This window comes from Terrapene carolina, unplaced genomic scaffold (genome assembly GCF_002925995.2).
Source record: "Terrapene carolina triunguis isolate 2854851 unplaced genomic scaffold, T_m_triunguis-2.0 Scaffold42, whole genome shotgun sequence".
Taxonomy (NCBI): domain Eukaryota; kingdom Metazoa; phylum Chordata; order Testudines; family Emydidae; genus Terrapene; species Terrapene triunguis.
The window spans coordinates 43,040,224-43,055,829 of record NW_020664393.1 but is presented as its reverse complement, the minus strand read 5'-3'; the positions used below and the strand labels follow the sequence as shown (position 1 = coordinate 43,055,829).

Below are 15,606 nucleotides of genomic sequence, written 5' to 3'. Positions count from 1 at the left end.
TTCTTATCAAACTGTCTGTACTTGGCTACCTTGATTATCACTTCAAAAGTTTTTTTTCTCTTACTTAATTGGCCTCTCAGAGTTGGTAAGACAACTCCCACCTGTTCATGCTCTCTGTATGTGTGTATATATATCTCCTCGATATTTGTTTCACTCAATATGCATCCGAAGAAGTGGGTTGTAGCCCACGAAAGCTTATGCTCTAATAAATTTGTTAGTCTCTAAGGTGCCACAAGTACTCCTGTTCTTTTTGCGGATACAGACTAACACGGCTGCTACTCTGAAACCAGTAGTTTTGCACAACATTCTGTAAAGCCCTTTGAGAGTGATTTCTGCCTTTTGTTAACTTCCTCACTTCTGTCTAATTTCTGCTTATCACCTTCATTCCTTCAGTAGAAATGGGAAGGCTTGGGGGACACTGAAAAGTTAGGTTGAGGCACATTAGGGTTGTGCAGAGAGATTTTGTCTGTGTTGTACTTTATCTGTGAATAAGTGAATCTATCCTCTTTTCAAACATTCCCATCTCAAGGTGTTTTAATTTTTCTTGTTGTAATTACCGTAGTTGCGCTCAAAAGAGTTTCCTTCCTTTTCTTATTATATCTCATAAGAAGCATTTAAGAAGGGAGGATGGGATAGGAATGGAGAAATATATAATGCTTATGCTTTTGAAGGTTATTGAGGAAGGAGGCAGGAAAAGGCACTCTTGCTAATTTGTAGTTGCTTCTTGCAGTCACTGCAGGCTGTGGTACAAGTCACTGAATGGTTGACATTGCCTTATCTGACACCTGTATAGTCTCTCTTAGATAGCGTTTGCACTTTAAATAAGCCATGCAATCTTATTTAGTTAGAAAGGCATCTAAAATTGATTAATTGAATTCTAAACATTAAGGTTTGATTTTAAAAAACTACAGAATTTTCAAATAAAATTAGAGATGGTAATTACAGAATGATGATTTTAAAACTTTGACTGGAGTAATGATCAAGGTTAATGCCATGGTAAAGATTGAGAGTTTTGGAAAATCAAACTAGACCAGCAATGTCTGCTGGTTAGATGTGCCAAAAATTTTGAGCACTCATCAGATAATTTTTAACAATATTATGAAACAAGAATTCATATTTTACAGATCTGGCTCACGCAACTCAATTCATAATAGGAAAAAATAATTAAACCTTAAATCAGTGTTCATTTCATTATCTGATATTGTCCCTGTACTTTCCTTAGACAAACTGAAGATTATAGTTGAGGTCAAGGAAGCATGATTTTTATTTAATGACTGACCAGTCATTCATACTGTGCCCATTGTTGTGCTGTCTGATACCAAGATGTTCCTTAATGAGCACCTTTAAAGAATGGATTGTTGCTGTGGGTGATGACCTAAATCTTTCAGATGTTGAGCATATCTTTTGTATTTCTTCATATGAATAAAACTATTATGAGTATTTTGGTGATCTATTGAATTAAAAATGGGGGATAAAGTATCATACCATTGTAAGACAGCTGTTTTATGGAAGTGATTTGCAAAGTAATCTTTTGACTTAGTATGTTTGAAGAAGAATGTTATAAGCTTGGTAGAAGTAATATTACATTTTTAAATAACGGTCTTAATTATTTTTTGCCTATTATGTAAAATGCTTGTTAGGACAACTCAATTAACTGTTCATTCATGGGGTTCATATAAATCACAATGAAGTATTATTTTTATAAGTCTCATAATATATATTTTGCCTCCATTCTCCTTGAATAATTCTGATACATTACTTGCTACTACTACAGCAGTCTGTTTTTGCCACTGAAAGCATATAACTGGGTAACTTTTTGAGAGCAGTTGATTTACAACAATATGGTTCTTCTTTTTAACTCATTTCTCAACATCAGTCACAATTACTGATGTAATGTGCATATAGAAAAATAAAAAGACTTTAACATGTTTTGTTATATGAGCCTCAAAAAAATCTAGAAAATGTTCAGTACCGGAAACATGCTTTTTTGTGTCACATTTGGAACTCAAAGTTCAATAGCGGTCAATGAAAAACTTCTAAAATTGTCATGTTGGGGCTGATACCAAGCATGAGAAATTTCAACCCAGAAGTAATTTTTTGGTGTGACCTATATAAAATATTGAAAAGTGTTTAGAAGAGAAGTGTCTTCTGAACCTTAATTTTAGCATTTCTATCAATAACGTATAATACATACTTTTTAAGCATATTGTTATAATAAACATAGGGAAAAATCACCCAATAAAGCCATTTATTCACTTAAAGATATACATTGAGGCCTAGATTATCACCACACTCAGAATTGCCTGAGTCTCATACAGCTATTTCCCACACAGAAAAACTGTCTGTCCATAGGATATTTTTAGGTTTCTCTTCTTTCTCTTTCTAAAATGCAATAAAATTTATCTTAGGAAATAAACATGAGCTTTTTTCCATAAAAGAGCAGATTGGTTTTAAAGAAGTTATTAAAGTTAGCTTGTTTTTTACAAAAGGTCTAAACAAACATCACCAGGTGATATTTAATTGCATGGAGAACAGCAGTTGTTTGGTGTTTTAAGTGAGGCAACAGCATTATGTAATACTTAATTCTCAGTTTTTATACATTAAACAACTAGAAAGGGGGAAAAGTGCAATCTTCATAGAAAATGTAATGAAACACATGATACCATACTATAATTGGCAGGAGAGTTTGTACTTTAAAATATCAACAGTAATAAGTACAAAAATCTGATAATTTTTTTAAAAAAAAACATAAAATAGTGATCAATTATACACAGTATTTTCCAAGAATAAATGCAAAGCACTTAAATGGAGATACTATTTCTACTAAGATTGTTAAATAAACTGATGTGGACTAAAAGAAAAGCCCCAAATAAGTCTAAACGCTATTTGCAAAGAAGTCTTTGCAAAGGAATGTATCCTTTAATTATGACAATGAGCTAATTACAAGGCACTATATATTTTTATGTACATAAACTACAAACAAGGTATGGGATAGAAAAATAGTTCTAGATTAGATTGCAAGTTAGGAGAGTTTTATATTAATGTAATGTTTAAAGTTCAGTGATGAGCACAAAGGCACATTTCTAAAACTAAGTTTTTAGATATTTTTCACAGTTCCAGTTATTTACTAACACACACAACATAAATGATCAAGAAAACAAAGTCTTTAAATTGTCTGACAGTTTCTTGGACATCCTTTTTACTTCGTCTTTCTGCCAAAATCATTGTTACACAGATTATTTCATGTTTTAGACTTTGCTGTGTCTAGTTGAGTAATGTGAGCTTGAACTGATGAAGACTATCACAATTCAAGAATTGGAACAAATTGATCCCTTCAGAATACTAGTGTATGTTTTCTGGGCTGGAAAATGACAAATTGCAGCTGTGAGTTTAAATGTTTGGCAAATGTAGTTTTTGAAGACTATACAATACACAATTCACATAGAATGCAAAGGGCATTTAGAAATCTGCTGGTCGGATCATCATAGTTGTGGCTTTTAGAGAGTACCCTGATCCTTTCCAGTAATACCACTTAATACCATTAAATTTGTTGGTGTTCTGCCGCAATGGATAGTACATTCCATTCAAGTTGGAGGGACCACATGCATCAAACCACCAGCCTGTAAGAACAGAAAACAAACAAAAATCTGAAATAATGAAATTATCAGTGTAGGTAGTTTTCAAAATTGTATGCACAAATACCTTACAGTGTCCTGATCCTGAAACTAGAAAAAATATGGGAATATTAAAATACCTAGTTTTCACTCATGTGCCTCCAGATCTCTCCTCCTTGGTAACTTTAACCACGATGAAATGTATATAGCAGAGTAACATACTTGAGGAATATGCACTACAAAATTTAGCTGTAGGAGTTGTAGCATTTTATGGGATGTGGTTGTAAAATAAGGGAGGGGGCTTCAATCAACTCCTCAAAAGTTTATCTTACTACATATTTCAGAGGTTGATGGTGATAGATCTAAGGGCAGAATTTGGCTTGAAGAGGATAATCATGATATTGTATCTTTTTCCTTCTGCATTCTCTCAAGATTATATAATTTTGCACTTGTAAAGTCTACATTTCTACTTAAATGAAAATTGCTTCCTTTGCAGCGAATTCAGTTTGCTTCAGTGCTTAAAGTCTGTAAAGATGTGCACTATTTCTAAGCCCCTCAGTACTGAAACAGCTAGCTGAACTCTGCATAAAGGAATGGTGAGAAAAAAGTAGCTAAACATATTCAGTTTCACATCTTTTTCTTCAAATTTCGCTTCTTGTCCTGAGTTGTTAGTAAGGAATAGGGAAACTTTATTTTTATTAGTAAAAACAATATTTTTACACTTTTGTTATACTGATGGTAATAGGAGTGCTGTGTTTTACAAGGCAATAATCCAGTTCTCCCTTTGGATAAATTTAAACTGCCTTCAGACTTGCAATCTATACACTCAGGAAGCAGATCACTGTTTTGTAAATTGAGTGTGCCGCTCTTAAGCAACATTTAAATTACAGAAGGTGTGACTGGATTGCAGAATTATAGAGAAAGTTAAACCTGCTTTAAGATACAGAAACAATCTAAAATGTAATGTCAATAAACGTGTGAACAAAATTGATCCAGAATTTATCCACCTACATAATAATTTTGGTATGCTTTGAGTAAATGTATTCTTACTTCAAATTATATTTAAATATGGGAAAAAAGTAATGTTTTGTATTACTGAAATGTATTCTTTCATGACAACTACATTCTAATTGTCATACTTTTAAAGAGCCTATAAAATGCTTAGTTCCCATAGGATCACTAGAGATTTCTTGTGCCTAATTAAACAATTAGAAACCATTTTGTTGATTAAAAAGATGATTCCTGATACTTTTGGGGGGCATTTTGATCATTGGGCTACTTTCCCATGCTATTTGGAAGCGCACTCTGCTGTCTTCTGTTCATACCAGTTTCACAATAGCAGGCCTTGTTGTTGCACAAGCTGTGAGAGAATGAAGGCCTATTTCCTCCCAATTTTAACTCCTCTCATTTTTACTTTAGCTGAGCTGTCTTTGAAATGGTAAAATAGAAAATTTGAACTCACTGAACTAGCATTTCCAATTGTGAGTTTTGGACTTTGTCACTAGTCAGGATTTAATACGTCAAAATTACCATCTATTTACCTCATGGACTGTTTTACTGCCAATAAAAATAGGAAGATTGCGAAACAGAAAACCATTCCTACCTCCTGTTAGCATTTGTGAACATTTGCAAATACATTTGTCATTGTCTGCATCCTTTGTGCTAAAATCATTTCCTGGTTGGCTGATGCTACTTATTTTGCCCGCTGTCCCAGTAAGTCCTTTAAGCTGGATCCTGTAGAAGTGCAGAACGGAAAAACAAATGTTAGATTGAAGCTAATGGCAGTTGATCTACACAGTAATGAGGACATTTTTTGTAATAAATATCCTGTTTAAACAACAGTTTGATTCTCCTCTTGTTAATGTACGGCTATAAACTTTCTTTGAAGGGTATTGTGTTGGTATGAACAATAACACTGTCAGCATAACATTATATTGAAGAGATAAAATAACCTCTGCTTTTATAGATGTTTGTTCCACCTGTGTTAGATAAACAGAGATTATAAGGAGGTATATATTGATAATCCTTGAGAAATGTACTCTATGTAAGAAGAACTAATACCATAGTAACTTGCAATATTAAAGTGCATTACATATAAGCAATACTAGTAATGGATTTTTAAATCCTCTATCTAATTTTCTCCCTGCCCTATTCTTACACTGGGTTACTCCTGGGGGAATACTGCGCCTGCACAGAATTCATGTCCCCTGCAGATTTCTTTGCTTCCCCGCAGAAAAATGACTTTCTGACAGGGGCGCAAAGGGAAGCTGCAAGAGCAGTCATGCACCACTCCCTGGCAGCGCACATACAACGTTTCAGGCACCCAGAGCAGCCAGCAGAGAGGTAAATCACCGTGGGGCTAGGGACACCCCAGCCAGTGGCTCCTACCCTGAGTTGGGATCAGCTGCTAGTCCCAACTGGGCTGGAGGCAGAAGAGGACAGGACTTCCCCTTCCCCTTCCCCTGCAAGGTGTCAGACCCACCCCCGGAAACCAGGAAGCTCAGCATCCTCCCCTGCTTCCTGCCCCATCACTCCTACGGGTCTGGGGGGTCACTGTACGGGGAACTGCTCCCTCCATCCACACAACCCCCATGCATCCGGACCTCCATACTCAGACATCCCTGCCAAGCCTCACCTGTTATATTCAGAACCCCCTGCCTCCAGACCCTCACACCTGCACCCAGACCACCCCCACTGAGCTCCCTGTACTCAAACCCTCACCCTGATGCCCCCCCCCCCCCACCACCCTGAGCCCCCACCTCCAGACCCCCATGCCACTGATGGCCAACTAGCTGCACCCAGATCCTCCCCCCACCAAACCCCACTCCCCCAGCACCCAGACCCCCCCCTCCCGCTGAGACACCCAGACCCCTCTGCTGGGCTCCAACAACCTTTACTTGGAAGCCCTTGCAGAGTCCCATTGTCCCTGCACCTGGACCCCCCTCGACCTCGCCACGAGCCTCTGTGCATCCAGATCTCCACACCTAGACCCGCCACTGAGCTGCCTGCACCCAGATTGTCCCACACAGAATCCTCTCACCCCACACCTGGATCCCCCCACACTGAGCCCCTCCACATGTGGATCCTGCCTGGTTGAGTCTGCCTGCCCCGCACCTGGTGCAGAGGGTATGGCCCCAGGGTGTTTCTGGGGTAGGCCCAGGCCTTGTGCTGTGGCAGGGTCAGGTGCAGCCTCACCCCTGAGTCCATGTCCTGGGGTTGGGGAGGCAGTAGAGTGATTTCCCACCTTCGTACAGCCAGTGGCCTGTGCTCCCCACTGCCACGCTGGAGCCTCTGCATTTATTTATTGACAAATAAAACTTGCAGAATTTTAAAATATTGTGTGCAGAATTTTTAATTTTTTGGCACAGAATTATTAATTTTTTTGGTGCAGAATGCCCTCAGGAGTAACTGGTATTAACATGCTGTGGCAGTCTAATATGAAAACTGTGTATCAGTGATGAGTAAAATTTCATTGGTAATAAGGTTGATTTTCTCTGTCCTTTCCTTCCCACTTCCCAAAGGGACTCTTCCTTTGCAAATCTTTTGAGAATTAAAAAAAAAATGTCAAATCAATTCATGGTCAACAATAATGATTTTAATTTTCAAATATTGGAGGGAAGATGTAGGCTATATAGCACTTCATAGTCATATGACAAGTCTAACTTTCAAGTGAGGCTGCTACTACATTGTTTTTAAAAACTGAAAGATTTATATCATGTGATTATCAAGTAGTATAGAGCTATCTTGTTTATTTAAGAGATAGGACTGATCTTCTAAGGAATTTTTAATTTCTTCTCAAACTTGTCTTGATCTTGCTATGTGCCTGCCTGCTGTAGAATGTCATTAGATCAAGGACCATCATCCTGGAGTCAGTTTTATTACAATGCTGAATTTTTCTCTAAATGTTAATTAGTTTTTAAGTTATTTTAAAGAGTGTTGGGCAATTATAAACAGAATATTTTGAACCATTTCACACTTCCTTATGCTTTCATATAAGGAAATATGGATGTTTATCAATAACAATGGATTTTAAAAGTTTAATGATCTTATTACAGATTATCTTTTTTTGAAATATCCTTTTAAAAGTGTAGGTGATGTTAGAAAAAGCTTAATGTAGATGTTGAACTTTTTTTTTTTTTTTTTTTTTTAAAGAGTTCAGACTTAGGTTTCAAATACTGATCCAGTTAAGCCAATTTCTAACATAGTTTGTCTGTGCAGTGTTGACAGTTTCCAAACATTATGTACAAGTCTAGGGTTAGTTTTCAAACATTGTTCAATGCCTGATGTAAACAGGCCATTATTCTAGTCACTGATTTAAGAAATGGTTGGATTGAAATCAAGATACCTGTGAATAACCATTTGAAACTACTTTTGATGTGAAAGATCCCATTGCAACTTTCTGAAGAGCATAGATTTTTCTCAGGTGGTTTTGGCCTAAGTTTCCCCTCTCCTGTTTCGGTGTGCCATCATTTAGTTCCTTCCTTTCCTGCCTTGTCGAAGGCTCCATTAGGGTGGGGCTATCATATATTTGTAAAGTTTGTGAATCACTTTGGGGTATTGTGGGGTAAAAGGCTATATATAAATGTGAACTCTTATTGATTTTGATTGAATGGGTCTTTGGATTTTTTAAAACCTGGTGTGATTAATCTTAACTAGATTTTTTTCAGAGCTTTTGAAAATTTACCTCACAGGGTTTGTGAAGTTTAATTGATTGATTCTTGAAAAATGCTTTGAGATCTTCAAATAGAAAGTCACGTCTATTGCAAGTGCATAATTGATGAAAGTTATTTTTAAAAGGTCTTCTAAAGTTAGGAATCTAAAGTCTATATTCACTTACCTAAATAAGTGGCTCTGACCAAAAACACCCCAATATTCACTCCCTCCACATTATTATAATAATTGTTGTGCAAAATACATCTTGTTGAGGTATCATTTAAAATCTAATAACACGCAGATCGTCAATATTCTTGCGTAATATATATACGAAACATGTATTAGGAGTTATGACTATAAGCTGAAATTGATTACCATGTGTTTTCCAGCAAGTCTGGGGAGTGGGTAAACCGGTTTCTCAAAGACACAGGATAACCTGCCTCCTCTAGCCAGGTGTCAAAGTTTGATTGCCAATCACCTGTCAAGTGACTATTGTTTGGCAATGAAGGGGGGGGTAAGAACAGATCTATCTGAATTTTAGCAAACAACATGGACATTTTTAAACCATGAGACTTCATGTCTCCGTCCTCACAGTTGGAATGAACTTTATTTAGGGGTAATCCTCAGGAAAATGCATTTCAAAGGGTGACTGGACTATAAAAGCGAGGTGCAAAAACACCCCAACCTATCTCTCTCTCCCTCTCTCTCATCTAAGAAGACAAAGGAACCAGCCCTTTGACTTTGGGGGAGTAACTGACCTGAGAATTTGGTCAGTAATGTTGCTGGGAAACTGGTAAGGATTTTACCTTGAACCAAGTCTAGCTTGTTACGTTTAACTACTAAAAAACATTTTATCTTTATTTCTCTTGTAACCATTTCTGACTCTAATACCTTATATTTTTGTACTCAATTAAAATCTCTTTGTAGTTAAACTTGTTTTATTTTTTTAATAAAACGAATCCAGTTTTGTGTTTAAACTGAACAGTTAAAGTAGCAAACTGTTGCATATTGACCCCTTACAGAGGCAATGGACCTCTAATATCTGAACAGGAGAGGGCTGGAAAGTGCAGAACACACGTTTTTGGGAAAATTCAGGACTAAGAGTGTGTTGGGGTCACCCTGCAGGTAGTATCCAAGGCTGATGAAAGCCAGAATGTGACTGGAGTGTTGTTGACAGGCAGCCAATGTTATTGCTGCTGGGCCAGGCCTGTAGCTATACACAGACACTCAGCACGTGAGCTGCATGCTGTTAGGTTTAGAGTTGCCAGGCGTCCGGTTTTTGACTGGAACGCCTGATCGAAAAGGGACCCTGGTGGCTCCGGCTGTTAAAAGTCCAGTTGGCAGCGTAGCGGATCTAAGGCAGGCTCCCTGCAACTCCTGGAAGCAGCCAGAATGTCCCTGCAGTCCCTAGGTGCAGGGGTGGCTAGGGAGGCGCCGCGTGCTGCCCCCACTCCAAGTGCTGGCTTCATAGCTCCCATTGGCCAATGGGAACTGTGGGGGTGGCAACTGCGGACGGGGCAGCATGGTGAGCCACCTGGCTGCACCTCTGCCTAGGAGCCGGAGGGGGGACATGCCAGCCTCTTCCAGGAGCCACCTGAGGTAAGCACTGCCTGAAGCCTGCACCCCGCACCTCAACCCCCAGCCCTGAGCTCCCTCCTGCACCCAAATTCCCTCCCCGGAACCTGCAACCCACACCCTGTCCCACACCCCAACCCTCTGTCCCAGCCCTGAGTCCCCTCCTGCACTCCAAAACCTTTGGCCCCAGCTTGGAGCCCCCTACCAAGCCCCTCATTTCTGGCCCCACCCCAGATCCTACACCCCAATCCCCTGCCGCAGCCCGCTGAAAGTGAGCGAGAGTGAGCGACAAAGGGAGGGGGGATGGAGTGAGCGGGGGCAGTGCCTCTGAGAAAGAGTGATGCAGGGGGCAGGGCAATTGGTTTTCTGCAATCAGAAAGTTGGCAACCCTGGTTAGGGTGTTTGTGAGAAGCCCAGTTTGGGAGCTACAATAGCAAAGCATTGTGAAGCACCCAGGTTACAGGCGATGACACAGCCTCTCCCTGGCCTGGATTGCACCCTGAAATGTGACAATGGCCTTATTTCCAAAAGTGCTCAGCAACCAGCATCTCCAAGGGAAGCTCATATGAAATTAGAAACCTAAGTATAAATTATTGGCCAATGATGATAATTTGGATAGAAAGTGAGAGATTGTAAATACAAAGATCTCAAAGCACTTAATAGGCATTACGTTAAGGTTAAGGTTCACAGTCTCCTTTTCAGATAGATAGCTATAATTCTCCCAGTTATATAGATGGAGAAACCAAGACAATAAGTTGCCATGTCCAAAGTCACCCAGAAAGTCTCTCAGAGCTGGGAGTAGAACTAGATCTCATGACTTAGTCTTTTTCTGACCATATATCTTCCTGTGCTAAGTGGATCAGTATATCATTTTTTCCCCTTACATTGTTTCTTTGAAGCATTTAAAAAACTTACTAATGTAAAAGGAAATTATTTTTATGCCATGAATATTACAGCGTAGCTGAATATTTTCAAGATAATTTTAAAATGTATATCCTTTTTATAATGTTAAATAAAATATACTTTAAACCACTGAATTTTATGGCACATCAAATACTTGCTTGCATTTCAAGAGGAAGTATCTATTTGCAGACAGCCATCTTAGTTTGCAGTAATTATTTTTTAATAATGTAAATGGACAAGGGTAATGACCCATTTTGCAAAGGTTGTCCTTATAAGTATTATAGTGCCTTAATTTAAAAATAAAATCTCTGCTATAGAGTCTGTTTCTAGATGAGAAAATATTTGGTTTGGATTTGAAACAACCACATACTATTTAGGCATTAAGATCCAACTTTTGTTGGGGGAATTGGGGGTAAGATATTGATAGTTCTTTGAGTGGCCCTGCACATTCCCATTTATGGGGTACTGAGCTGCCTTTGGTGGAACCTCCTCCTAGCAGTGTCAGCTAGAGCACCCTCACCCCCTCAGTTCCTTCCAACCATGTGTGCATGATGGATGTGAACTTCAATCTGTTTGTGAGCTGAAGCCTTTTTCTTCTTAAGCCTTAAGCCTTTCTTTCTTCTAGTGGTAGTTTGTTAGTATATTTAATGTTTTCTGCCGTTCTGGGTTATAGTGGAATTAAAGCAGAGGAAGCAACCACATGCGGTGCCTCAACTGCCAGGGAGAACACCCACCTTCTGGATGTTTGATTTGCTGAACCTTTAGTCCCAGAGCCTGCAAGGACTGGGAGACTCACTTGAAGATCCTTCTCAAGGAAGCTCTCAAGGCTAGACTTTCTGGATCAGATCAGTCCTCAGATCCAAGGTCTCAGAGGCCAGTCGTGGCTCCTGTGAGTTCCAGTGACTGAAGGGTTCCAAGAAACTCAAACCCCTGTTGGGACCGGATTCAATTCCTGCGCTTCCTCAGTAAAGCTCCTGAGGCTACACATGTCCAAACCGGGGCTGCATGGTCAGATCCGACTGCCCTAGTTCCAGAAGAGAGGTCAAGAGACAGTTTGATCATCCTCACCAATGCCGTACCTCATGCCTTGCAACTTTCTGATCCTGATGGATCCCCCTCAACTGCAGGACCAAGGTCAATTCCTACTTCCACTTCCAGATCCAGGAAGATTCAATCAGTGTGTCAGAACTGGGGCCATCAGCGCCTTCAATTCTGAGTGGTGTAGCACCGAAAAAAGATACATAGAACAAAGCGGCCACTGTTGGCTGTGCCACTTCCTATGCATCAGAATTATTGATTCTGTCCAATTCTGACATGGCTGATATCGTTCTAAAGCAGAGACCTGTTTCACCTCCAAATTTAGTAGCAATGGAGATGGATTTGTATATAATGTTGGATCTGATGTTGTTCAAGTCTTCAGACTTGCTGTAATTCCTGCTTTGGTTCCAGTGTTGGTTCCAGCTACATCAGAGGTGGGCAAACTGCGGGCCACATCCAGCCCGCGGAACCGTCCTGCCTGGCCCTTGAGCTCCCGGCCAAGGAGGCTAGCCCCCCGCCCCTCCTCTGCTGTCCCCTGCCCCCCCCCCCGCCTCAGCTTGCCGTGCCGCTAGGGGGTGGTAGGATAGTCATGGGAGTCCCGAGCGGGCCTGTCAGGGGGCGGGGATGTGGATAGGGGTCAGGGCAGTCAGGGGACAGGAAGCAGGGCGGGTTGGATAGGGGTTGGGGTCCTGGGGGGGGGAGGGCGGTTAGGGGTGGGAAGTCCTGGGAGCGGGTGGTTAGGGAACAAGGAGCAGGGGGGGGTTGAATGGGTCAGGGGTTCTGAGAGGGGCAGTCAGGGAGTGGGAAGTGGGAGGAGGCGGATAGCGGGTGGGGGCCAGGTTGATTGGGGAGGCAAACCTTCTCTACCTGGCCCTCCATACAGTTTCGGAACCCCGATATGGCCCTCAGGCCAAAAAGTTTGCCCACCCCGAGCTACATCCATGGTTCTGGAAAGGTCTGTCACCATGCAGCCCAAGTTCACTTTTTGGCTCCAGTTCATGCATTGGATCTGAGTGTGAAATGCAAGATTTCTAAAAGGAGGCATGTTTCCCTGGTTCCAAGATCCATCATAATCTTTGTCTATTATTAAGAAGAAGAGGCCATAAAGTGGACCTGTACGTGGTCTCCATAAAGAGCTGGATCCTCAGACCTTCCTCCTCAGACTTACCACTGTCATCTCTGATGCATTTTATCTCTGATCCAGACCTGGGTCAATACCAGGAGGAAGACAGAGCAGCAATTCTCAAACTGTGGGTTGGGACCCCAAAGTGGGTCACAACCCCATTTTAAGTCCCATTGGACTTGCTGGGGCGGAAGCTGAAACCTGAGCCCCACTGCCCAGGGCCAAAGCTGAAACCCAAGGGTTACAGTCTCCCCCACTTGGGGCTGAAGCCCTTGGGCTTTGGCTTTGTCCCCCCACCCGAGGTGGTGGGCTTTGGGCTTTGGAGGGACTCAGGTGGGCTCTGGCTTCGGTCCCCCCTCCTGGGGTCGTGTAGTAATTTTTGTTAGAAGGGGGTCGCGGAGCAATGAAGTTTGAGAACCCCTGAGATAGAGGAACACAAAGACCTATAGCTTGCTTTGTACCACCCTTTGGACTACCTCCTGTAGGCATGTTCCTGAATCCAAGTTGCTGGGGAGACTGGCGGTCCTGGGGCTGATGACCTTATTGAGGGCCACCTCAGGAATTCGTCAGTTATCCTCCATGTGGATGGAGAGGTAAAGTTTTATCTACAAAGTATCCAACAGTTCAGAGATCCTCAGATCCAACTTCTCTAGGGCCATTGACATTTCAGACAGTGCTTTCTGAGGAAGAATGTAAGGGGATAGCTGCCCTCTTTGAGCAGGAACATATGGAAACACACTGTGAACCTGATTTATCACCAGATGAACATGTGGGAGTGGCTTCAGCCTCCTTTCCTTTCGAAGACACTTTGCAGTTCCACAATTTGGTGAACTGTATGGCGTCCACTTTGAATCTGTCTGCAGTGCCTGTGGAGGAGACTTCTCCCACGCTGTTTGATATCCTTGATGCCACCTTTAGGAGAATATCTCTACCCATTTTGGATGGTTTGCTACAGCTGGCTAAATGTGTGTGATCTGCTACTGCCTCTTGTCAACCTGTCTCCAAAAAGGTTGACAAGTTGTGTCAGATCCCATCTGAGGGGTTTTCATGTTTCCATACACATCCTATACCTAATTCACTGTGGTGACCACTGCCGCTAACAGGGCAACATCTGGACAATCACACTCCACCCCATCTAATAGGGAGAGGGGAAAAGATTGATTCATAAGGGGAGGAAAGGCAAATTATCAGGTAGTCATGGCCCACTACAGTTCCATTTATGGAAAAAGATGACATTGTTTTAACAAAACTTACATGACACTTTGGACCCTACTGCCAGAACATTATCATTTGCTCTATCAGGAGGCAAGCTTAGCTTTGTTCCTCCTCTCTAGCTCTGGACACTTGGCTTATACTGGAGGAGCTCTCTTTTCAAGGAGGGGAGCGCCTGTTCAGTGAAAAGACAAATTAATAGAAAAATTAAAGGACAAGAGATTGACAGCCCACTCTCTGGGTTTAATTTTCTCTGCTTGGAAAAGGCCCTCTATTTTATTTCTAGTACCAAAAGCAGTCCTACCCCCAGTCTTCATTATTTTATTTTTTGTCAAGTCAAAGATTTCAACAATACCAGCAACCTGTAGCTTTCCAGAATCAGTGTAGAAAGAGGCCTTTCAAACCAAGGTCTAAATCTAAACAGCCCGCTTTCTTGTCATCATCTTTGTAGTGGAACAACAAGCTTCAGTTTTGATGAGAAAATTAAGAATCAAGAAACACCCAATCAGGATCAGTCTACCTTCTTCTTTCGAAACAAACTAGCCCACTTTATCAATGCATGGAGGCAAATTACATCAGACCAATGGGTTCTAGAGATTGTAGAAAGGGACTATGCCATACCTTTCGAGATTCACCCTCTCCTCCTCCCCCCAGTTTCTTCTACCTTTAACTCTTCAGGGACCCTTCCATTGAGGCTATTCGTCTTGCAGAAGTTGAAAAATTGCTTCTGATAGGAGCAGTCGAGGAGGTCATGCAAATACCAGAGGGATTTGGGTTTTTTATTCCTGTTACTTTCTGATACAGAAGAAAGATGACAGAATTTTTCTAATACTAGACAGAAGAGGCTTGAACACATATATCTGGAGGTTTTGGTTCTGTATATTGCTTTATGGCATCCTGTACTTACATGACTCCATTTGCACATCTAAGAATGAAACTTATGCAGTACTGGATGTTTCAGCTCTACAGGCCAGTTTGGGACAGCCTTTATATGTTGATCACCATGCCTCAGAACAGCATAGTTTCTCTAGAATGGTGGTCAGTCAGAGAGAATGTGTTCAGAGGTGTACAGTTCTCTCAGGGTAATTTCAGATGCATCAAACAAGGTGTGGGGGGGACTCATGTGAATCATTTATGACAGTTCAAGGGCATGTGCAGGAGAGAGCACTGCACATCAATGTGTTGGAAGTGATGGCTATTCATCTGGCCCTCAGACTTCCTCTCTCACCTACAAGGGAGGATTGTGACAGACAATGCATGGCTGATGTATTACAACAAGCAAGGGAATGCTTACTCCGCTCTCCTGTGTGCAGAGGCTATAAGCCCATGGTATTGGTGTTTTTTTACTAAACACCAATTTTTACTAAAAGCAGCAAAGAGTCCTGTGGCACCTTATAGACTAACAGACGTATAGGAGCCTGAGCTTTCGTGGGTGAATACCCATGCATCCAAAGAAGTGGGTATTCACCCACGAAAGCTCATGCTCCT

At 41.2% G+C, this 15,606-nt stretch overlaps 2 protein-coding genes across 2 annotated transcripts in view; one reads left to right on the top strand and one right to left on the bottom strand.

The window, feature by feature from the left end:
* MCPH1 (microcephalin 1) overlaps positions 1-15,606 on the top strand; it is a 226,286-nt gene that overhangs the window by 96,731 nt on the left and 113,949 nt on the right. The gene's annotated exons all lie outside the window — the stretch shown is intronic.
* The window catches only part of ANGPT2 (angiopoietin 2), a 71,289-nt gene continuing 57,968 nt past the window's right edge, over positions 2,286-15,606 (bottom strand). The window contains exons 8-9 of the mRNA XM_024223328.3: positions 5,218-5,348; positions 2,286-3,620 (exon numbers count right to left, since the gene is read on the bottom strand). Of these exons, the coding sequence (XP_024079096.1) occupies positions 3,460-3,620; positions 5,218-5,348 (292 nt within the window). The 3' untranslated portion in view covers positions 2,286-3,459. The remainder of the gene's footprint in view (positions 3,621-5,217; positions 5,349-15,606) is intronic.